The 25,146-nt window shown below is 36.4% G+C and overlaps 1 protein-coding gene across 6 annotated transcripts in view; it reads left to right on the forward strand.

The window, feature by feature from the left end:
• The window catches only part of COL24A1 (collagen type XXIV alpha 1 chain), a 431,901-nt gene that overhangs the window by 138,196 nt on the left and 268,559 nt on the right, over window positions 1-25,146 (forward strand). For all 6 annotated transcript variants that reach the window (XM_060303290.1, XM_060303280.1, XM_060303308.1 and 3 more), the window contains 2 exons: window positions 5,786-5,839; window positions 7,893-7,937. In XM_060303290.1, the coding sequence (XP_060159273.1) occupies window positions 5,786-5,839; window positions 7,893-7,937 (99 nt within the window). The remainder of the gene's footprint in view (window positions 1-5,785; window positions 5,840-7,892; window positions 7,938-25,146) is intronic.

Genomic DNA, 25,146 nt, shown 5'->3' on the forward strand with positions numbered 1-25,146 from the left:
TATATTCAGTGTTTATCTACTGTCTTTGTAGAACTAGGAAAATAATTCTTTTACTAGACTCCCTAAGCAATAAGTTTTCCACTGTTTCCTGATATTTAACTGTACCACCAAGTATAGTATCTGTGTGTAGTCTACAATATTAATACCACATATATATTCAGGCATACCAAGTCTAGAATACTTGTTTTGTTCTTAGTGTTTGATAACAGTACAATAAGACCCAGGCAAGAGAGAAACTTGATCTGGGCTGTGCGCTTTAGAGGACCCTGTACATCACAAACAAATAAAATAAAATGTATTTTAAAAACTCTTGATTTTCCCAGCACTCAGGATTTAGCACTTAGCATTGGCATTGTGTGACCTGTAATCCTAGACATCCATTCTTGTTATTACGTATTAGTTACCTATTGCTATGTAACAGATTGCTCCATGTTAGCAGTTTAAAACAATAATAATAAATATATATTATTTCTTATAGTTTCTGTGGGTCAGGAATTTGGGAGTGGCTTATTTGGGTGGGTCTAGCTTAGGGTTTCATATGAGGTTACAGTCAAGATTTTGGGCAGAACTGCAGTCATCTGAAGGCTTGACTGGGGCTGATCTGCTATTAAGGTGGCTCACTTACTGGCAGGTGGGAAGTCTCATTTCATCCCCATGGGGAACTCTCCACATTGCAACTTGAGTGTCTTCACAGCATGGCTGTTGACTTCCACCAGAGCAAGTGGTCCATGGGAGCAAAGTGAAAGGTATAGTGCCTTTTATGACCCAGCCTAAGAAGTCACATTCTGTTACTTCTATATTCTGTTAGTCACATAGGCCAGCCAGGAGTCAAAATGGGGGGTCACTACACAAGGGCATTAATACCAGGTAGTGAGAATCATGAGGGTCCATCTTTGAGGCTGGCTACGAAAGTATTTTAATAATGTTCAAGGCTCAGAGAAATTCTTCTCCACATCTCTTTCTTATAACCTCACATCTGAATACCATGAAGTTTTGAGGCTGGTACCACTGCCAACATTAGAGACAGAAACTGCTTGAGATTGTGATGAGGACTGAGCAGGCGGTAGAAGCACTTTGGTTGAGGAAAGATGAATTTACTTATCTAATTCTCCTTTTAGTATGAATGCAATAGGCTCTTGTTTAATGAAGTACTGCTTCAAGTAATGCAAACTTTCTATTTTCTTGCTTCTCTTTGTGTTCTTTGTGTTTGGCTTCAGAGGTAGTAGAACTAGTGCAATATTTGCAATAGCTGAGACTGAGAAATTCCCAGAGACTGAGAAACATTTTGTCTTATTAAACAATTCATATTACTCTTAAATTTTGTATATCATAGGTATAGAAACAAAATTCATGAAGCATGATAAAAATTGTTTATGTAGGTAGCTAGATGGATAGGAAATTGTAGAATTATGCAGTTTTAAAAAGATATTTAATTAGATTACAGTAAAAATGTTAAAGTAAATATAAAATTTTAAATTTATTTAACTAATATTGATTATTCATTGATTATAATTTTCAATAGAGAATTAAAAGCAGTAGAAAATCTTCAAAAAGATTATTTCCTTAAATTCTTAAAATCTAGAAACAGTGTGAGTACTCTTACATTGAGCATTACCACATAGTAAATTCTGCAAATAGGACTTTATTTAAAGGAGATATAATTACCAATTATATTAGTTTTCTATCTGTTGCTACATAACAAATACCACAAACTTAGAAGCTTAAAATACACCCATTAATAAATCTCATAGTTTTCATCAGTCAGCAGTCCAGATACTACTTAACTAGGTCTTCTGCAGTCAAAGTGTCAGCTGCTGCATTATCATCTGCACGCTTGACTGGAGAAGAGTTCACTTCCAGGCTCATTCAGGTTGTGAGAAGAATTCATTTCCTTGAGGTTGTAGAACTAAGAGGCGCTGGCTCTTTGCTGGCTTTTGGCTATAGCCCAACTTCAGGTCCTATGGACTGTCCACAGTTCTAGAGGTCACTCACAGTTCCCTGCTGTGTGGCCTCTCCAACACAGCTGCTTATTTCATCAAACTCAGGAAGACTCTAGCTCCAGGCTGCTAAGATGGACTCTTATATAGTATAACATAATCACATCATTGGCATCCCATTACCTTTGCTCTATTCTATTTGTTAGAAGAAGCAAGTCATAGTCCCACCACACACAAAGGGAGGGTATCATACAAAGATGTGGGCAACAGGAATCATTAGGAGTCACCTCAAAATCTGTCCACTACATTGATCAAACAGTGGAAATGAGCAAGAAAATTATTCATAACTTGAAGAGATCAAGTGAAATCCCTGAAATGTCATATTCTTTACAAAATAAAATTTTACAACTGATCAAAACAATGAAAATGTAAAAAATAGAATTATGTTCACAGAAGTAACAATGCAACTCTGGCATGCCATTTATTTACTTGTTTATTTGTTTGTTATTGAAGTATAGTTGACACAACATACAGTGTTGTGTTAGTTTCAGGTTTATAGCAAAGTGAATCAGTTATACGTACACATATATCCACTCTTTTTTAGATGTAATGGCCCATATAGGCCATTACATAGTATTGAGTAGAGTTCCCTGTGCTATACAGTAGGTCTTTATTAATGATCTGTTTTATATATAGTAGTGTGTATATGTCAGTCCCAGTCTCCCAGTTTATCCCTCCCCTCTTTCCACTGGTAACCATAAGTTTGTTTTCTATATCTGTAACTTGATTTCTGTTTTGTAAATAAGTTCATTTGTACCATTTTCTTAGATTTCACATATAAGTGATATCATATGATATTTGTCTTTGTCTGACTTACTTCACTCAGTATGACAGAGATGATTATTACATTCATGAAATTGGCAAGTTGGGCTAAAAGGGCAAAAATTCAAGCTTTCCTATGGATGATTATCCTGGAAAATGGCCATTATATCCTTTGGTAGTAGGAGGATATTTCTAAGAGAACACAGTTTGATTAAATTAGGGGTTATAATTTTCCACTAAGTAAATATGAGAGAAAATTTAGTATTTCATTTTGCAACAAATTCTTTCAAGTGGAGAAAGAAATTGTAGAAACTGTGTCATTTGTATTCCAAGTTCGAAGGCAGAGTGTTTTGTCACTACTCTTCCATATTTCACAACCAACATTTAAGATCATTTTTTTTTACAGTGAAGATATATGGTTGCAAATACTTAGGTTTATTTTATTAAAGGAATTCAGAGCTTTACCTGCAGTAAAAAAAAAAAATGCATATAGTTGCCAAAATTGAAATAACAACTGAATAACATTGTACAAGCAGTGACATATTTAACAATATAAAACATTGGCATGATTTTCTTCAAAAGAAAATATATGTCCAATATGTAGCCAAATATAATGATGCTTTTTATGGAATTAACTGTACTATATTTCATGAAACAAGAAAATGTAGGAATTATTTCAAATATTGATGACACGATGGTCAACATGTAAGATGGGTTAAAACAAAAAGATATCTCTATCTAGAATAGAGAGTTAAAAATGAACTGCTTAATGCATAGTAAAGTGAGAGGAGAAATAATACATAAAAAATGTTAAAGTAGGCGTATTCTCAGTTCAACTAAATTGTTTCGGGGGCAAAGTGAAGTTGAACAGCTAATATTTATTATATGTGTTATTGAACTACCAAAAGAATAGGAAGTTGAAATCAATAAGTACTTATTTCGTTGTTTTTATGCTGGTTGTAGAAAATACAGGCTTTGTGATAAGTGGAGAACTAATCACAGTTCTCTCCCTTCTCCTAGCAGGGAGAAATCACTAGTTGTGTGGGATGCTGAACTGGAGAGCAGCTCCTCCCACTGGATGAGGGTGGGGGGCCAGTCGGTCCCAAAGAGCACATTCTCTAGGCAATCCTGAGTGAGTCCCCAAAGATGTTTTCAGCACTCCCACTCCTTGTTCAGACCAATTGTTTCCTTGTTTTTTGAGAAAAACTTTATTAAGATGTAATGTACATACCATAAAATTCACCCCTTTAAATTGTACAATTCAGTGGTTGTTAGTATATTCATAGACTTGTACAGCCATTGCACTAATTTTAGAACATTTTCATCACCTCAGAAAGAAACCCAATATTGTAAGCAGTCACTCTCCAATTCTTCACCACATCACCAGGCCTCAACAACCACTAATCTACTTTCTATCTCCATAGATTTGCCTATTTTGAACATTTCACATTAATGGAATCATGTAGTATGTCCCCCATTCTCTATTATTTCACTGGGGTTTCTGGAAAATCTACTTATGATCCATCTAAAAAATCAATCATCTCATGTTTCAGATTTATTACAGTATTTTTCTTCTACTTTTTCCATTACGTGTGTATCACAGATACTTTCAAATACCCATAATAATTCATACTGAATGGAATGATGTATTGCAGATTTGTGAGCTTATTTTATGGTCAACAGGATTTGACTTCCAAGGACAATGAGAGCAAAATGCCTGCCTGAATTTCAACTGACTTTGAAGGGGGTATGGCTGCAATATGTTTGACTATACAGATGGTTTTTGCATTATCCTCTGATTACAAAATAAGAAAAACCACTCCTAGTACGAGTTAACTATGTCTTAGAAACATCATATCTTTTTTTCCATTGTTAAACCATCTTTTCAACTTAGCCCATTCGTGTTTGTACTAGTGGACGAGTGATTATTGGCAGTCTGTTGAACACATAATATTTAATACTGACTTGCCTAAATAAAAGATTATAAAAATCTAATAATGTACTTTATTTTGTTAGCCTTAAAAGTTTTTAAAACTGAGTGTTGTCAAAGTGTTCATAATAAGTATTATAAAGAATTTTGTAAAGTAGCCTTTTAAAAAGGGAGCTTTGAAGTTGATAAACTCAATGGTAAATCTCTCGAGAAAAACTTTGAGTATATAAAGCAAGAGTAACTGAGTAATTGAGTTATTTTACAATAGAATTTATAATGAGGAAGTGTGTTAATTTACTGTCCTTCACAGTTTTACTGTAGAATTCTCAATAGACCTTTGGGAAGCTTATATTTCAATCTCACTGCATTTTGTATTTACAATATTTATGTGCATTTTCCCTTTTCTTAAATGATGTTTTTACATGTTGTATTGTATCTTGGAATGATGGGTTAAAGTAGTTAATATAGCATGGTAGAACGAGCACTGACTCTGCAATCAGACTGCCTGCATTCAAAGCTCAGTCCCACCCAACATTAGTGGGTGCAAGTGACTTAACCTCTCTGTGCTTTAACTTCTTCAACTATGAAGTGAGGATATTAGTCCTCATTGATTTGACCTACTGTGAAGACGAAATGAAGTAGTGTATATATAATAATGTGTATAAAGCCTTTAGCCAAGGTAAGTGTGCTAAGCATATGCTAAATATTAATAGTCATTTCATTCTCTGTGGTGTGTGTATAGGAACAGCATGAAATGGTGCACAAAATTAATGGATTGGTCCGCTGGAAATCTTGGTTCTGTTTCCTCTCATTCAGTGGTTCTTTACATAATGGATAGCAAATTTCTATTTTCTCCAGCTTAACTTTCTGTGTATATTGAGTGGCATGTAAAATAATTTTATAAACTATAGAAATAGTGTACTTAAAATCAATTAAGTGTTATGTAAAACAAATACACATTTTTGTTGCACTATAATTTATAGGTTAGGAAATAAATATTTCCTATTACTAAGTTCCTTATCAGAAAACACAGCAAAAATGAATTCTTTATCTATTTTGGCTTTAATAGCATTTCTTTCTTTTTTCTTTGGGCCAGGGTTTTCCAGGTGACTTTGGAGACAGAGGCCCTGCAGGTCCTGATGGCAGTCCTGTGAGTAAATTGTGATGGCCCACCCTTGCAGTCTAACATCACTCAAGACTTCATAGCAACCGTACTTGCCATTCTCATTATCACATTCCTGACAAGCACTCTTGGCCAGAGAGTTTTGATACCACTGAGCACATTCCACTTTGTGGTTTTACAGCATGGGAAATAAGACAAAAGTGTTATAAATTCTGTTTTGAGAGATAATCATTAAAATTAATTATTTTGACCATGTTAAACATGACTGATTATTTAAAATATTAGAAGTATGCAATCACGATACTGACTTGTATATTTGTGGGGAGGGGCATGGGGAAAAAAGCCTTTCATGTACATCAAGGTACTAACAAGCCTCATGTAAAAATTGTGCATTTGGTGATTGCTCTTTTGGACTCAAACCTGTCATTGATCTACCTTACTTTTCAGTATTTTATAGAGAAGTCTTTTGGGGGGATTGTTTAGATATCTATGTTCAGATTAGGGAGTTAAAATTCTAAAATTAGTTTAATTATATTATCAAAGGATGATGATGGAATGCTGTTTTTTGACACTAGGCAGAAATGTCTTTACTTTTTACCCTCAAAATATGGCTGTCCCCCAATATATGTCATGTACACATTCTTTTCATAAGATTTTTAAGGTGAATTAGAATCAACTACTAAATCCTTGGATCATAAATTAGGAATAGTTCCTATATTTAGACTATGTAAATTATTAGCATTTATACTTAAAATAAAGTGTTTGAAAATAGTTTCTTTTTTTATTTTTTTCTAAATTATAACTGTATTAGTTTATTCAGTGAATTTAGCAAAAGTTTTATTTGTTATAAGGCTTGGCAAATAAAATAAGAGTAGAACTGATTTCCAAACAAATTGTTAAAAAGTTGAATCATGTCTTAAGTAGATTGTTTACCATCTTATTCTTGCCCATCATTCTGGGGAGCTTCCCATTTCAGGCATAATAAAGTAAAGCATTATTTACATTTTTTCTTTAATACCATCTATGTCCTTGCATACCTAGTGTGAAGCCATCTTATTTAATGTTTTGTCAGTTAAATATACATGAAGTTTGTTAGGGTTGGACTCCTAACAATATTTAAAAATTTTCTCTTTGAAGTCTGCTGCTTATATTTAAAATATAATACTTCTGGAAGAACATTTGGAGTCTTCTTTAGAATGCAAGAATAAATTGGATATTTTCAGTTTATTGGTTTATTATTCTCTATATTTTATACTGTACTTTTGTTTCAAAACAGAATTTGAAATGCAAAAATAAAGGGAGGGTGTATTCTTACACTTTGTACCCTGTAAATGATGTAACTCTGACATGGAGTAGATTAGGAATTATCACAAAGACTATAATGATGATTCTAAGACTGTCACAAAGATCCATCATGAATCAACTGGAAAAATTTAGATAATTTAAAATCTCATACAAATAATTTAACAAAGTTGGTAATTTCTTACATTTGTATAGTACTTCAAGAAAATTTTCAAAAGCTCATATATATATATATATATATTAGAGTTTTATTATTAACTGTAATAATATATATATTACAGTTTTAATTCTTTACAAAATGAAAACAAATATTACTATTTCAGTTTCATAAATGAGAAATTTAGAGAATTTAAGTAATGTACTTCAAAAGAGCTGATAGTGTTTTAAATCATCTGAAAATGTTCTTCTCACTTGACATGCTGACCACTTGTCTTTTCATACTACATATAGGCTAATTATGTTTATAATGCTGATTATTAATGGGATTCACTTCCTTTATTAGATACATAGGAGACACAGAGAAATCTATATCCTAGGCTAGGTGGTAGTCCTAGTATCTAAAAGCATGAAGCCAGGGCCACTTTTAAAGAATGTAAGCTGCCACCAGAGGTTTGCACTTCTTAGGAGGATGCATAAGAGTAGGGAAGTTGCAGAAGTTAGCTAAAAGAAGGTAAATTTTGATATATGTTTTCCTAGAAATTTTTGTCTTCATCTTTAGAAAATACCCTTAGTAGTTTGGAATCATATTTAACCAATTTTGCACATTTCTCTTACTTAGGGACTTGTAGGTAGCATTGGTCCTCCGGGATTTCCTGGGCTTAGAGTGAGTATCAGATATCATCCTTCTTATCAAATACTTTTGTGTGTATTTATATTTGTTAGATGTGTTTTTAAAACTTTACAAAAATGAACAGTTTTAGTGTCATTGTTGAATATCAACCTTGCTCACATGTATTTCTCCACCAGATATGCAAATTAGACCAGTAGTATGAATTTAAAAATTAATTATACTTTAGGATACGCTGAAATAACAAATTTCTACAGGTTGATGTGTATGTGTATTTATCTTAAGGATACTTAATCAAGACTCAGTTTCTCCAGAAGTGTAAGACATAGAATAGCCACTTCTTTCCTTTGAGACAGTCTTTCATACCATCTGGTCTAGAGAGGCAGATAGGTCTAAACAAAAGCACATGATAACAGTAGGCTTTATGAAATAAAATTGAATAAATGGTTAGGAAAACCATCCTGGACAAAAGGTAGGAGCTGGACTTCACCAGTGCCATTAAACATTCTAATACCTAACTTATTCATTGTACTTAAAAAAAGTGACTATATTATTTGTTAACTTAATCAGTTTTTATACAGTGAATTCAACTCTTGAGTTTCACTGAAGTTTCTGATGTCAGCAAAGTACAGTTTAAAAGCAATTCTGTGGAGGCCAAAACAATGTAGTCCGGATATGTAGCTCTCTGATAAATTTTTGATTATTCATTGAAGTAAACAGACTGTTACTTTTGATATATCTTCATAAATATATTTCTCTCATCCAAGCTTCTGGTTCATGACAGGAAGTAAATTACAGATATTTTAGATAAATTTAGAGCCATATGCTTTAACATTGAGCTAGCTAAAGATAAGATTGACGTACTTTTATGACATGTAAGGAGCCTAATGAAAATAGAATCTTTAAACTATTTCTGTTCATCTAAAAGTAGGGCATGACCATTGGCTGAGGTAGAATTTTCTTTAAAAATCAATTTAGGGCTTCCCTGGTGGCACAGAGGTTAAGAACCCGCCTGCCAATGCAGGGGACACGGGTTCGAGCCCTGGTCCGGGAAGATTCCACATGCCACGGAGCAACAGCCCGTGTGCCACAACTACTGAGCTTGCGCTCTAGAGCCCACAAGCCACAACTACTGATCCTGCGTGCCACAACTACAGAAGCCCACGCACCTAGAGCCTGTGCTCCACAACAAGAGAAGCCACCACAATGAGAGGCCCACGCACCGCAACGAAGAGTAGCCTCTGCTCACCGCAACTAGAGAAAGCCCGCGCACAGCAACAAAGACCCAATGCAGCCAAAAATTTTTTTTTAAATTAATTAATTAATTTAAAAAATCAATTTAGAGCTTGCTCTATTATGTGAAGTAGGTAATTAAGACTCTAGAGTTTTGTGCCATAAATTATAGCTATGGTATTTTTAGCTTGAACTTGAACACAGGTCCTCTGACTCCAAATTTAATGTTGTTTCCCCACCTTAACTGCCCCAAGTCAGAAGGTGGCAGCTAGGCCAAAGGAGTAAGTCAGGAGTTCATTTATTGGAACTGTGGTAAAAATCATCATGAACTGTGGTAAAAATGGTAAAAATCAACACGATTTAACTTGCCCATTTGAGATGGCAAGAATATAGAATAAAGTGTTAAGGAACCTGAGTAAGTCTAGGACATTTAAAGTTTTCTCTTTCATAATAATATTAGTATAGTAATTATAATAAAATCAGCAATAACAGCTCACTTTCATTTAGTATTTTCTATGTGCTAGTCACATGGGTTAGGTCATTTAATTCTCAGAACAACCTAAGACCACTTAGCTTATAAACGTTGAGCCCGGATTTGAAGCCAGATGACGTACATCCAGAGTCCAGAATTCTCTCTATTGTGCTATACCACCTCCTTAAAACTTACAATACCTTAAAATATATACTATCTTAAGAGATTTCTTTAGACGTCATGAGAAGCTCTATGTGAAGGTGGAACCCAAAGAACCAACTTTTTTTCTCTGAACTTAGAATAGGGCTAAACCTGTAAGTGGTAGTCACTGGTCCTATCAGTGGGGAGAGACAGGAAGTAGGGGAAGAGAATTGGACCCCAAAGATACTCTTTGTGCATTCTTGATTTAACCTATTAGCATTAAATTGGTTAGCTCCAAAGTTCTGTTATTATGCTTAAGATCAAGACCAAAATTCTTAACATGGTGGTTCTTCTCTGCATCTTGAGAACATACTCTGTGCACTAGCAAAGCTGTTTGTTCTCAGATGTCATGCAGCCTCCCTACTACATGGCCTTTGCACCTGTTTGTCTACCTGAAACACTTTACCTTTACTTTTCTGACTAATATTTAACTCTTACTCATCTTTCAGTGCCAGGACTTAAAACAGTTTCTGACACATAATAATGCTCAGTAAAAATGGGCTTTCTGTCCTTTCCCTTTCTCCACTCACTCTTTGGTAGGTGCGCAGAGATTCTACAGAAATGAAAATGGCTAATGACACTAACAGTCATTTTTGTAGTCATCATCTCTTCTGCAGTGACATAGATGGCACCTTATACTTTTCAAAGTACTTTCACATGTGTATCTCATTTGTAAAGTAGGTAGAGCAGGTATTATTACTTCCTCTATTCTACATTTATTAAAAATTTTAATCAAAATAATGTGAGCACCTACTGTGTATCAAATGCTGAATTAGATGCTAGACCTAAAATTACAAATTAAGATTTCTGTTTTGGGCAGCTTTATAATCTAATGGCAATATCATACAATATGATTACTGCTATAATGGACTAAAGTAAAGCCACTGAGAATGGAGCAATTTGTGTTATAGCAGAAAGTCAGAATACGCTTCACAAAGGAGGTGTCTTTTAAGCTGTTCTGAAGATTATATATGAGTGGTGGTGGACTGGAAAAGGGAAAAGGGCTCTTAGGCAGAAGAACGCTGTATTCAAATGCACAGAAGAGGGGGAAACTGGAATGTTTGGGAAATGAAAAGAGGAGTAGCAGCATGGCAGCCTAGGAGGTATGGGGTGATGGGAGCAGAATGGAAGGAGGTGAGGTTTTGTAGACAATTGAGAAAGATTATGTGAACTTTTGTGTTTCCTAGTAAACAGCTTATCTGTTTGCCCAGAACTACAGCCTCTGCTTTATCTCTCAGGTGTTCCCTTCCAGCAGGTATAGTTTCTGACAAGAGATGATACTGCTTTCTTTAAATTTTTTTTTTCCATGCAGTTGATTCTTATTCTCATTTGGTTTCTTAATTAGTGACAGTGATTATCGCCTGTGAGTGGGTGGGAATGGTTGAAAAGCCCAATATGGAATTCAGTCTTTTCCACTATGTGTTCACTCATGCACTGTGATTGGCCAGTGGCTGCTGTTTTGCACAAAGAACCTTTCCTTGGGTCTTTCTGTTTCTTTGACTGACTTTGACTCAAAAGTTCTCTGTTAGTTGTCACTGTGTGGGAGGCTTTTTTGCCTCTGTCACTATATCCCTGACACCCTCAGCTAAACTCTTACACATGAAATTATTCCTTCTGTCTATTCCATCTTCTTATGGAAGAGAAGTGTGGCAGGTAGGTAGTGCTGAAGGACTTTCAGGTTATCTTTGTGGAACTGAAAACAGCTATTAACCTATCATGGATCACTTTCAGAGGGCTATAGTTTTTTAGGAATAGGATTTTCCATGCAACTTGTGACATGCCACAAAATGTCTTATGTTGCTTGGAAGTTTCTATACCCATACCATTTTACTTTCTAATTCTTCATTTTTCTAAGTCTTTTATAATGAATAATTTTTTATTTAATAGATCTTTCTTGGAGTATAATTGCTTCACAATACTGTGTTAGTTCTGTTGGGGATATCCTCAGCAGAATATGGGGATATCCCCATATCCCCTCCCTCTTGAGTCTCCCTCCCACCCTTCCTATCCCACCCCTCTAGGTGATCACAAAGCACTGAGCTGATCTCCCTGTGCAATGCTGCTGCTTCCCACTAGCTAACTGTTTTACTTTTGGGAGTGTGTATATGTTGATGTTACACTCACTTCGCCCCAGCTTCTCCCTCCCTCTCCATGTCCTCAAGTCCATTCTCTATCTCTACATCTTTATTCCTGCCCTGCCACTATGTTCATGAGTACCATTTTTTAATTTTTAGATTTCATATATATGCATTAGCATATGGTATTTGTTTTTCTCTTTCTGACTTAATCACTCTGTATGACAGACTCTAGGTCCATCTACCTCACTACAAATAACTCAATTTTGTTTCTTTTTATGGCTGAATAATATTCCATTGTATATATGTGCAACATCATTATCCATTCATCTGTTGATAGACATTTAGGTTGCTTCCATGTCCTGGCTATTGTAAATAGTGCTGCAATGAACATTATGGTACATGTCTCTTTTTGACTTACGATTTTCTCAGGGTATGCCCAGTAGTGGGATTGCTGGGTCATATGATAGTTCTATTATTTGTTTTTTTGGGTTTTATTGTTTTTATTTTTTAACATCTTTATTAGAGTATAATTGCTTTACAATGGTGTGTCAGTTTCTGCTTTATAACAAAGTGCATCAGTTATACATATACATATGTCCCCATATCTCTTCCCTCTTGCGTCTCCCTCCCTCCCACCCTCCCTATCCCACCCCTCTAGGTGGTCACAAAGCACTGAGCTGATCTCCCTGTGCTATGCAGCTGGTTCCCACTAGCTACCTATTTTACGTTTGGTAGTGTATATATGTCCATGCCACTCTCTCACTTTCTCCCAGCTTACCCTTCCCCCTCCCCATATCCTCAGGTCCATTCTCTAGTAGGTCTGCCTCTTTATTCCCCTCTTGCCCCTAGGTTCTTCTGACCATTTTCTTTTTTTTTCTATTTTTTTAGATTCCATATATATGTGTTAGCATATGGTATTTGTTTTTCTGTCTCTGACTTACTTCACTCTGTATGACAGACTCTAGGTCCATATACCTCACTACAAATAACTCAGTTTTGTTCCTTTTTATGGCTGAGTAATATTCCGTTGTATATATGTGCCACATCTTCTTTATCCATTCATCTGTTGATGGACACTTAGGTTGCTTCCATGTCCTGGCTATTGTAAATAGAGCTGCAATGAACATTTTGGTACATGACTCTTTTTGAATCATGGTTTTCTCAGGGTGTATGCCCTGAGAAAGTAGTGGGATTGCTGGGTCATATGGTAGTTGTATTTTTTGTTTTCTAAGGAACCTCCATACTGTTCTCCATAGTGATTGTATCAATTTACATTCCCACCAACAGTGCAGGAGGGTTCCCCTTTCACCACACCCTCTCCAGCATTTACTGTTTCTAGATTTTTTAATAATGGCCATTCTGACCTGTATGGGGTGATACCTCATTGTAGTTTTGATTTGCATTTTTCTAATAATTAGGGATGTTGAGCATATTTTCATGTGCCTCTTGGCCATCTGTATGTCTTCTTTGGAGAAATGTTTACTTAGATCTTCTGCCCATTTTTTACTTGGATTGTTTGTTTTTTTGATACTGAGCTCCATGAGCTCTTTGTATATTTTGGAGATTAATCCTTGGTCCGTTGTTTCATTTGCAAATATTTTCTCCCATTCTGAGGGTTGTCTTTTTAATCTTGTTTATGGTTTCCTTTGCTGTGCAAAAGCTTTTAAGTTTCATTAGGTCCCATTTTTTTATTTTTGTTTTTATTTCCATTAGTCTAGGAGGTGGGTCAAAAAGGATCTTGCTGTGTGGTTTATGTCAAAGAGTGTTTTTCCTATGTTTTCCTCTAAGAGTTTTATAGTGTCTGACCTTACATTTAGGTCTTTAATCTATTTGGAGTTTATTTTTGTGTATGGTCTTAGGGAGTGTTCTAATTTCATTCTTTTACATGTAGCTGTCCAGTTTTCCCAGCACCACTAATTGAAGAGGCTGTCTTTTCTCTACTGTATATTCTTGCCTTCTTTATCAAAAATAAGGTGACCACATGTGCCTGGGTTTATTTCTGGGCTTTCTGTCCTGTAATATTGATCTATATTTCTGGTTTTGTGCCAGTACCATACTGTCTTGATTACTGTAGCTTTTTAGTATAGTTTGCAGTTGGGTAGCCTGATTCCTCCAGCTCTGTTTTTCTTTCTCAAGATTGTTTTGGCTATTTGGGATCTTTTGTGTTTCCATAAGAATTGTAAAATTTTTTGTTCTAGTTCTGTCAAGAATGCCATTGGTAGTTTCATAGGGATTGCATTGAATCTGTAGATTGCTTTGGGTGGTATAGTCATTTTCACAATATTGATTCTTCCAGTCTAAGAATGTGGTATATTTCTCCACTTGTTTATGTCATCTTTGATTTCTTTCATCAGTGTTTTATAGTTTTCTGAGTACACGGCTTTTATCTCCTTAGGTAGGTTTATTCCTAGGTATTTTATTCTTTTTGTTGTGATGGTAAATGGGATTGTTTCCTTAATTTCTCTTTCTGATTTTTTCGTTGTTAGTGTATAGGAATGCCAGAGATTTCTGTGCATTAATTTTGTGTCCTGCAACCTTACCAAATTCATTGATTAGTTCTAGTAGTTTTCTGGTGGCATCTTTAGGATTTTCTCTGTATAGTATTATGTCATTTGCAAACAGTGACAGTTTTACTTCTTCTTTTCCAATTTGTATTTCTTTTTCTTCTCTTATTGCCATGCCTACAGCTTCCAAAACTATGTTGAATAAGAGTGGTGAGAATGGGCATCCTTGTCTTGTTCCTTATCTTAGTGGAAATAGTTTTTCACCATTGAGTATGATGCTTGCTGTGGGTTTGTCATATATGGCCTTTATTATGTTGAGGTAGGTTCCCTCTCTGCGCATTTTTTGGAGAGTTTTTATCATAAATGGATGTTGAATTTTGTCAGAAGCTTTTTCTGCATCTATTGAGATGATCATATCGTTTTTATCCTTCAATTTGTTAATATGGTGTATCACATTGTTTGATTTGTGTATACTGAAGAATCCTTGCATCCTTGGGATAAATCCCACTTGATCATGGTATATGATCCTTTTAATATGTTGTAGGATTCGATTTGCTAGTATTTTGTTGAGGATTTTTGTATCTATGTTCATCAGTCATATTGGTCTATAATTTTTCTTTTTTGTGATACCTTTTTCTGGTTTTGGTATCAGGGTCATGGTGGCTTCGTAGAATGAATTTGGGAGTGTTTCTCCCTCTGCAATTTTTTGGAAGAGTTTGAGAAGGAGCAGTGTTAGCTCTTCTCTAAATGTTTGATAGAATTCGCCTGTGAAGCCATCTGGTCCTGGACTTTTGTTTGTTGGAAGATTTTAACTACAGTTTTAATTTAATTACTTGTGATAGGTCTTTCTGTGTTTTTTAATTCTTCATGGTTCTGTCTTGGAAAACTGTACCTTTCCAAGTATTTGTCCATTTCTTCGTGGTTGTCCATTTTATTAGCATATAGTTGTTTGTAGTAGTCTCTTATCATCCTTTGTATTTCCATTGTGTCATTTGTGATTTCTCCTTTTTCATTTATAATTTTATTGATTTGCATCCTCTCTGTTTTTCTTGATGAGTCTGGCTAATGGTTTATCAATTTTGTTTATCTTCTCAAAGAGTCAGCTTTTAGTTTTATTGATCGTTGCTATTGTTTTCTTCGTTTCTGTTGCATTTATTTCTGCTCTGAAGTTTATGATTTCTTTCCTTCTTCTGACTTTGGGTTTTCCTTGTTCTTCTTTCTCTAGTTGTTTTAAGTGTACAGTTAGATTGTTTATTTGAGATTTTTCTTGTTTCTTGAGGTGAGATTGAATTGCTATAAACTTCCCTCTTAGAATTGCTTTTGCTGTGTCCCATAGGTTTTGGGTTGTTGTGTTTTCGTTATCATTTGTTTCTATGTATTTTTAAAATTTCTTCTTTTGTTGTCTTCAGTGATCGCTTGGTTATTTAGTAGCACACTGTTTAGCCTCCATGTATTTGTGTTTTTTACAGGTTTTTTTTCCTGTAATTGATTTCCAGTCTCATAGCATTGTGGTCAGAAAAGATGCTTGATATGATTTCACTTTTTTTAAATTTTCTGAGGCTTGATTTGTGACCAGCATGTGGTCTATCCTGGAGAATGTTCTTTGTGCGCTTGAGAAGAAAGTGTATTCTGCCACTTTGGGGTGGAATGTTCTATAAGTATCAATTAAATCTATCTGGTTTATTGTGTCATTTAAAGCTTGTGTTTCCTTATTTATCTTCTGTCTGGATGATCTGTCCATTGGTGAAAGTGGGATGTTGTTAAAGTCCCCTGCCATTATTGTGTTACTGTCAATTTCTCCTTTCATGGTTGTTAGCATTTGCCTTGTGTATTGAGGTGCTCCTATGTTGGGTGCATAAACATTTATAATTGTTACATCTTCTTCTTGGATTCATGCTTTGATCATTATGTAGTATCCCTCATCTCTTGTAGCAGTCTTTATTTTAAAGTCTATTTTATCTTATAGGATTATCACTACTCCAGCTTTCTTTTGATCTCCATTTGCATGGAATATCTTTCTCCATCCCCTCACTTTCAGTCTGTATGTGTCCCTAGGTCTGAAGTGGGTCTCTTGTAGACAGCATATATATGGGTCTTGTTTTTGTATCTGTTCAGCCAGTCTGTGTCTTTTGGTTAGAGCATTTAATCCATTTACATTCAAGGTTATTATTCAATATGTATGTTCCTGTTACCATTTTCTTAATTTTTGAGGGTTTGTTTTTATGGGTCTTTTTCTTCTGTTGTGTTTCCCTCCTAGAGAAGTTTCTTTAGCATTTGTTGTAAAGCTGGTTTGATGGTGCTGAATTCTCTTAGCTTTTGCTTGTTTGAAAAGCTATTGATTTCTCTGTCAAATCTGAATGAGATCCTTGCTGGGTAGTGTAATCTTGTTGTAGGTTTTTCTCTTTCATCATTTTAAGTATGTCCTGCCACTCCCTTCTGGCCTGCAGAGTTTCTGCTGAAAAATCAGCCGATAACCTTATGGGGTTTCCTTTGTATGTTATTTTTTGTTTTCCCCTTGCTACTTTTAATATTTTTTCTTTGAACGTAATTTTTGGTAGTTTGATTAATATGTGTCTTGGTGTGTTTCTCCTAGAGTTTATCCTGTATGGGACTCTCTGCATTTCCTAGACTTGGCTGACTATCTGCTTTCCCATGTTAGGGAAGTTTTCAACTATACTCTCTTCAAATATTTTCTCAGACCCTTTCTTTTTCTCTTCTTCTTCTGCGACCCCTATAATTTGAATGTTTATGCCTTTAGTGTTGTTCCAGAGGTCTCTGAGATTGTCTTCAGTTCTTTTCCTTCTTTTTTCTTTGTTCTGCTCGTAGGCAGTTATTTCCACGATTTCGTCTTCTAGCTCAGTTATTCGTTCTTCTGCCTCAGTTATTCTGTTATTGATTCCTTCTAGTGTATTTTTCATTTCAGTTATTGTTGTTCATTTCAGTTTGTTCTTTTAGGTCTTCTGGTCTTTGTTAAACATTTCTTGTATTTTCTCGGTACATGCCTCCATTCTGTTTCTGAGAGTCTGGATCATGTTTAGTACCATTGTTCTGAATTCCTTTTCAGTTAGATTGCCTTTCCTCTTCATTTATTTGGTCTTGTAGGTTTTTACTTTGCTCCTTCATCTGTGACATATTTTTTTGCCATCTCATTTTTTGTTTTTTTGGTGAGTTGGATTGTGGTCCTGTCTTACTGGTTGTTTGCCCTGAGTCTTCCAACACTGATGTTTGTGAGCTATTGGGTAAAACTGGGTATTGGGGCTGAGATGAGGACCTCCGGCAGACCTCACTCTGATGAATATTCCCTGGGGTCTGAGGTTCTCTGTTAGTCCAGTGGTTCACACTCGGAGCTCCCATCCCAGGAGCTTCGGCCCAAACCCAGGCTCATGAACCAAGGTCCTACAAGCTGCAAAGGGCAGAAAAAACAAAGTGGGGGAACAATAACAAAGTAAAAAATAAAATTAGAGTAGGATACTAACAGATATGTTAGAAAGAATATAAAAATAAAAATATACTTGAAACAACAACCAGAAGGTAAAACAGAACCAGAGTAGTAAAAAAAAAAAAAAAAAAAAGAGGAAAAACAAAGAAAAAAAAAGATGGAAAAGATATTGGCTATGGATGTTGGAGGACAGGGCCTATGCTTGGGATCCACAGGGCTTGAAAAGGTCCTGTGGGGGAGTGGGGGTGGGGCTTAGGCTCTACAGAACAGAAGGGGCCCAGGCGTGCCTCCTGCCTCTGGTGTCAGAGGGTGGGGGACCCCACCTGGAATCCCAGCAGGCTTCCTGGGTTCCAGTGGGTGGAGTGCTCTCCCTCTGCTCCTCTCCTGCTCTTCTGGTCCTGGAGGGCACCTCCTGCTTGCCTTTCCTGCTCTCCCTCCTGTTCCCCAAGGACCCACGTGGCCTGGACCTCCTGTTCTCCCTGGCCTCCCTCCTATGCCCCCAGGAGCAATGAGGCCCACAGGGGGCCTCTGAGGGCATAGGACCTGGCCTTTGAGAGCTGGTCAGACTTCCCCAGCCGATTGGGAAGGGGAAACGCTGTGCATGCTCCCTCCTGATCTGAGCCCCCAAGGGTCCCTCCAGGCATGGGAACCCCTCCCCACTCTCAGCCAACCCTAGAGGCACTGGTCCTTTCCAGCCTCCACTTCTACTGCCCCCTCAGTCCTGCCACATCCTACTGGTTCGCTTGGGGGTTCCACCAATCTCCTTGGACGTCAGGGTCTACCACCAGCGTCTGGCAGGTGCCCTACTTGTGGGGAGACACAACCTCTGTGACTTTGCACACCACCATCTTGACTCCTCCCTGAGTTTTTTGATACCTTCTGAAACTTACTATTTTGTGGTTTTTCTTTCAGAGTCACTAAAAAGTAAAATAGCATATTGTGCATACAAAGTACATTCATCTGAACATGCCAGACTGTACACAGTAATATATTTACTGAAACAAAAATTTAGGATATTGTGTATAGAAAAAACAACAGGACAATAAAGAAATATTTGTTTGTTTTTACGATATTCCTTTCCATTCCTTACATGAATTGTTGCTGTATAATTTCCACACAGAGATGTTTATTGTATTTTTTTAACATCTTTATTGGAGTATAATTGGTTTACAATGTTATGTTAGTTTCTGCTGTATAACAAAGTGAATCAGCTATATGTATACATATATCCGCATATCCCATCTCTCCCACCCTCCCTATGCAACCCCTCTAGGTGGTCAGAGAGCACCTAGCTGATCTCCCTGTGCTATGCGGCTGCTTCCCACTAGGTATCTGATTTACATTTGGTAATATGTATATGTCAGTGCTACTCTCTCACTTTGTCGCAGCTCACCGTTCTCCCTCCCTGTGTCCTCAAGTCCATTCTCTACATCTGCATCTTTATTTCTGTCCTGCCTCGAGGTCCGTCAGAACTAATTGTTTTTTACATTCCATATATATGTGTTAGCATATTGTATTCGTTTGTCTCTTTCTGACTTACTTCACTCTGTATGACAGATTCTAGGTCCATCCACATCTCTACAGATGACGTAATTTCGTTCCTTTTTATGGCTGAGTAATATTCCATTGTATGCACGTACCACATCTTTATCCATTCATCTGTCATTGGACATTTAGGTTGTTTCCATGTCCTGGCTATTGTAAATAGTGCTGCAGTGAACATTGGGGTGCATTTGTCCTTTTGAATTATGTTTTTTTCAGGGTATAGGCCCAGTAGTGGAATTGCTGGGTCATATGGTAGTTCTAGTTTCAGTTTTTTAAGGAACCTTCATACTGTTCTCCATAGAGGCTGTATCAATTTACATTCCCACCAACAGTGCAAGAGAGTTCCCTTTTCTCCACAACCTCTCCAGCATTTACTGTTTGTAGATTTTTTGATGATGGCCATTCTGACCTGTGTGAGGTGATAGCTCATTGTAGTTTTGATTTGCGTTTCTCTAATGGTTAGTGATGTTGAGCATACTTCATGTGCTTTTTGGCCATCTCTATGCCTTCTTTGGAGAAATGTCATATTTGGATTGGTTTGTTTGTTTTTTGATATTGGTCTGTATGAGCTGCTTGTATATTTTGGAGATTAATCCTTTGTCAGTTGCTTCATTTGAAAATATTTTCTCCCATTCTGAGGGTTGTCTTTTGGTCTTGTTTATGGTTTCCTTTGCTGGCAAAAACTTTTAAGTTTCATTAGGTCCCATTTGTTTATTTTTGTTTTTATTTCCATTTCTCTAGGAGGTGGGTCAGAAAGGATCTTGTTGTGATTTATGTCATAGAGTGCTCTGCCTATGTTTTCCTCTAAGAGTTTTATAGTGTCTGGCCTTACATTTAGGTCTTTAATCCATTTTGAGTTTATTTTTGTGTATGGTGTTAGGAAGTGTTCTAATTTCATTGTTTTGCATGTAGCTGTCCAGTTTTCCCAGCACCACTTATTGAAGAGGCTGTCTTTTCTCCATTGTATATTCTTGCCTCCTTTATCAAAGATAAAGTGACAGTATGTGCATGGGTTTATCTCTGGGCTTTCTATCCTGTTCCATTGATCTATATTTGTTTTTGTGCCAATACCATACTGTCTTGATTACTGTAAATTTGTAATATAGTCTGAAGTTTGGAGCCTGATTCCTCCAGCTCCATTTTTCTTTCTCAAGGTTACTTTGGCTCTTCAGGATCTTGTGTGTTTCCATATAAATTGTGAAATTTTTTGTTCTAGCTCTGTGAAAAACGCCACTGGTAGTTTGATAGGGATTGCATTGAATCTATAGATTGCTTTAGATAGTATAGTCATTTTCCCAATATTGATTCTTCCAGTCCAAGAACGTGGTATATCTCTCCATCTGTTTGTCTCATCTTTAATTTCTTTCATCAGTGTTTTATAGTTTTCTGCATATAGGTCTTCTGTCTCCTTATGTAGGTTTATTCCTAGGTATTTTATTCTTTTTCTTGCAATGGTAAATGGGAGTGTTTCCTTATTTTCTCTTTCAGATTTTTTATCCTTACTCTATAGAGATTCAAGAGATTTCTGTGCATTAATTTTGTATCCTGCTACTTTACCAAATTCATTGATTAGCTGTAGTAGTCTTCTGGTAGCATCTCTAGGATTTTCTATGTACAGTGTCGTGTCATCTGCAAAAAAGTGACAGTTTTACTTCTTATTTTCCATTATGGATTCTTTTTATTTCATTTTCTTCTCTGATTTCTGTGGCTAAAACTTCCAAAACTATGTTGAATAATAGTGGTGAGAGTGGGAAACCTTGTCTTGTTCCTGATTTTAGGGGAAATGGTTTCAGTTTTTCACCATTAAGAATGATGTTGGCTGTGGGTTTGTCATATATGGCCTTTATTATGTTGAGGTAGCTTCCCTCTGTGCTTACTTTCTGGAGAGTTTTTATCATAAATGGGTGTTGAATTTTGTCAAAAGCTTTTTCTGTATCTATTGAGATTATCTTATGGTTTTTCTCCTTCAATTTGTTAATTTTCTCCTTCAATTTGTTAATTAATGGTGTATCACATTGATTGATTGGCATATACTGAAGAATCCTTGCATTCCTGGGATAAACCCCACTTGATCATGGTGTATGATCCTTTTAATGTGCTGTTGGATTATGTTTGCTAGTATTTTGTTGAGGATTTTTGCATCTATGTTCATCAGTGGTATTAGCCTGTAGTTTTCTTTTCTTGTGACATCTTTATCTGATTTTGGTATCAGGGTGCTGGTGGCCTCGTAGAATGAGTTTGGGAGTGTTCCTCACTCTGCTATTTTTTAGAATACTTTGAGAATGATAGGTGATAGTTCTTCTCTGAGTGTTTGATAGAATTCCCCTGTGAATCTATCTTGTCCTGAGCTTTTGTTTGTTGGAAGATTTTTAGTCATAGTCTCAATTACAGTGCTTGTGATTGATCTGTTTATATTTTCTATTTCTTCCTGGTTCAGTCTTGGAAGGGTGTGCTTTTCTAAGAATTTGTGCATTTCTTCCAGGTTGTCCATTTTATTGGCATAGAGTTGATTGTAGTAATCTTTCATGATCCTTTGTATTTGTGCAGAGTCAGTTCTTACTTCTTCTTTTTCATTTCTAATTCTATTGATTTGAATGTTCTCCCTTTTCTGGCTAGTGGCTTATCAATTTTGTTTATCTTCCCAGATATCCAGCTTTTAGTTTTATTGACTTTGCTGTTGTTTCCTTCATTTCTTTTTCATTTATTTCTGCTCTTATCTTTATGATTTCTTTCCTTCTATTGACTTTGGGTTTTGTTTGTTCTTCTTTCTCTAGTAGCTTTACGTGTAAGGTGAGGTTGTTTATTTGAGACGTTTCTGGTTTCCTGAGGTAGGATTGTATAGCTCTAAACTTCCCTCTTAGAACTGCTTTTGCTGCATCCCATAGGTTTTGGGTCATCGTGTTTTCATTGCCATTTGTTTCTAGGTATTTTTTGATTTCCTCTTTGATTTCTTCAGTGATCTCTTGGCTATTTAGTAGTGTATTGTTTAGCTTCGATGAGTTTGTATTATTTACAGTTTTTTTCCTGTAATTGTGTTGTTGTAGGAAAAGATACTTGATACAATTTCAATTTTCTTAAATGTACCAAGGCTCATTTGGTGACCCAACCTATGATCTATCCTGGAGAATGTTCCTTGAGCACTTGAAAAGAAAGTGTATTCTGTTGTTTTTGGTGGAATGTCCTGTAAATATCAGTTAAGTCCATCTGGTCTACTGTATCATTTAAAACTTGTGTTTGCTTATTTATTTTCATTTTGGATGATCTGTCCATTTGTGGAAGTGGGGTGTTAAAGTCCCCTTCTATTACAGTGTTACTCTCGATTTCCCCTTTTAGGACTGTTAGCATTTGCCTTATGTATTGAGGTGCTCCTATGTTGGGTGCATAAGTATTCAAAATTGATATACCTTCTTCTTGGACTGATTCCTTGATAATTATGTCATATCCTTCTTTGTTCTTTATAACAGTCTTTATTTTAAGGTCTATTTTTTCTGATATGAGTATTGCTACTCCAGCTTTCTTTTGATTTCAATTTGCATGGAATATCCTTTTCCATCCCCTCACTTTCAATCTGTATGTGTCCCTAGGTCTCAAGTCAGTCTCTTGTAGACAGCATATATACGGGTCTTGTTTTTGTATCCATTCAGCCAGTCAGTGTGTTTTGTTGGAGCAATTAAACCATTTACATTTAAGGTAATTATCGATATGTATGTTCCTATTACCATTTTCTTAATTGTTTTGGGTTTGCTTTTGTTTGTCTTTTCCTTCTCTTGTGTTTACCACCTAGAGAAGTTCCTTTAGCATTTGTTGTAAAACTGGTTTGGTGGTGCTCTTAACTTTTGCTTGTTTGTAAAGGTTTTAATTTCTCCATCGAATCTGAATGAGATCCTTGCTGGGTAGAGTAACCTTGGTTGTAGGTTTTTCCCTTTCGTCACTTTAAATATGTCCTTCTACTCCCTGGTGGCTTGCAGAGTCTCTGCTGAAAGTTCAGCTGTTAACCTTATGGGAATTCCCTTGTATATATTTTTTTGGCTTGTCTCTTGTTGCTTTTAATATCTTTTCTTTGTATTTAATTTTTGATAGTTTGATTAATGTGTGTGTTGGCATGTTTCTCCTTGGATTTCTCCTGTATGTGACTCTCTGTGCTTCCTGGACTTGATCGACTATTTCCTTTCCCCTGTTAAGGAGGTTTGCAAGTATACTCTCCTCAAATATTTTCTCAGACCCTTTCTTTTTCTCTTCTTCTTCTGTGACCCCTATAATTCGAATGTTGGTGCATATAATGTTGTCCCAAAGGTCTCTGAGACTGTCCTCAATTCTTTTCATTCTTTTTTCTTTATTCTGCTCTGTGGTAGTTACACCCACAATTTTACCTTCCAGGTCACTTATCTGGTCTTCTGCCTCAGTTATTCTGCTATTGATTCCTTCTAGAGAATTTTTAATTTCATTTATTTTGTTGTTCATCATTCTTTGTTTGCTCTTTAATTCTTCTAAGTCCTTGTTAAACGCTTTTTTTATTTTCTCCATTCTACTTCCAAGATTTTGGATCATCTTTACTTTCATTACTCTGAATTCTTTTTCCGGTAGACTGCCTATTTCCTCTTCATTTGTTTGGTCTGGTGGGTTTTTACTTTGCTCCTTAATCTGCTGCATATGTCTCTTTCTTCTCGTTTTGTTCAGCTTACTGTATTGGGCATCTCCTTTTCACAGGCTGCAGGTTCTAGTTCCTGTTGTTTTTGGTGTCTGACCCCTAGTTGTGAGGTTCGTTCAGTGGTTTGTGTAGGCTTCCTGGCAGAGGGGACTGGTCCCTGTGTTCTGGTGGGTGGGGCTGGATCTTGTTCTTCTGGTGGGCAGGGCCGCATCCAGTGGTGAATTTTGGGGTATCTGTGGACTTAGTATGACTTTAGGTGGCCTCTCTGCTAGTAGGTGGGGTTGTGTTCCAGTCTTGCTGGTTGTTTGGCATGGTGCATCCAGCACTGGAGCTTGCAGGCTGTTGGTTGGAGCTGAGTCTTAGTGTTTAGATAGAGGTCTCTGGGAGAGCTCTCACCGAATGATATTACTTGGGGCCAGGAGGTCTCTGGTGGTCCCGTGTCCTGGACTCGGTTCTCCGACCTTGGAGGCTCAGACCTGACACCTGGCTGGAGCACCAAGACCCTGCCACCTACATGGGTCAGAAGAAAAGGAAGAAAAAAGAAGGAAAAAAAAGAAAAATGAACGAACAATAGAACCCCAAACCAAATGGTAAAAGCAAAACTAAACAGAGAAAATCACACAAATAAACATATACACACACTCATAAGAAGAAAACAAACAACAACAACAAAAAATAATGAACAGTCAGGACCCTAGGACAAATGGTAAAAGCAAACCTAAATAGACAAAATCATACAAAGAAACATACCACACTATAGACCAGGGTTTCAGAATATTTGGTCCTTTTCCAAAGTACTCTCTGGTCCTCTGCGAAAGGACTTCAAGGTCATTTTGCTTAGACTTTGATTCTCAGTCTGCAATGGAATCACGTGGGAATCTTGAGCCGGTGCTGGGCCTCACTGGGGAGGAATCAAATCAGAAAATCTGGGGTAAGGCCCGGCATGAAACTGCTTTAAAGCTTCCTGCCCGACTCCACCAGTCTCCGCAGGCGAGAACCCTGTATTTTTTAAACTATCATAAGTTTTAAAGCTATGAACTTTGAATAAACTAGCCACTGTAATTATAAGAATAATTATTTTCTATTGATAGAATTTGTCAATGATGTATTAATACTGCATATCTG

Source organism: Globicephala melas, chromosome 1 (genome assembly GCF_963455315.2).
Source record: "Globicephala melas chromosome 1, mGloMel1.2, whole genome shotgun sequence".
In the NCBI taxonomy this organism is placed as follows: Eukaryota; Metazoa; Chordata; class Mammalia; order Artiodactyla; family Delphinidae; genus Globicephala; species Globicephala melas.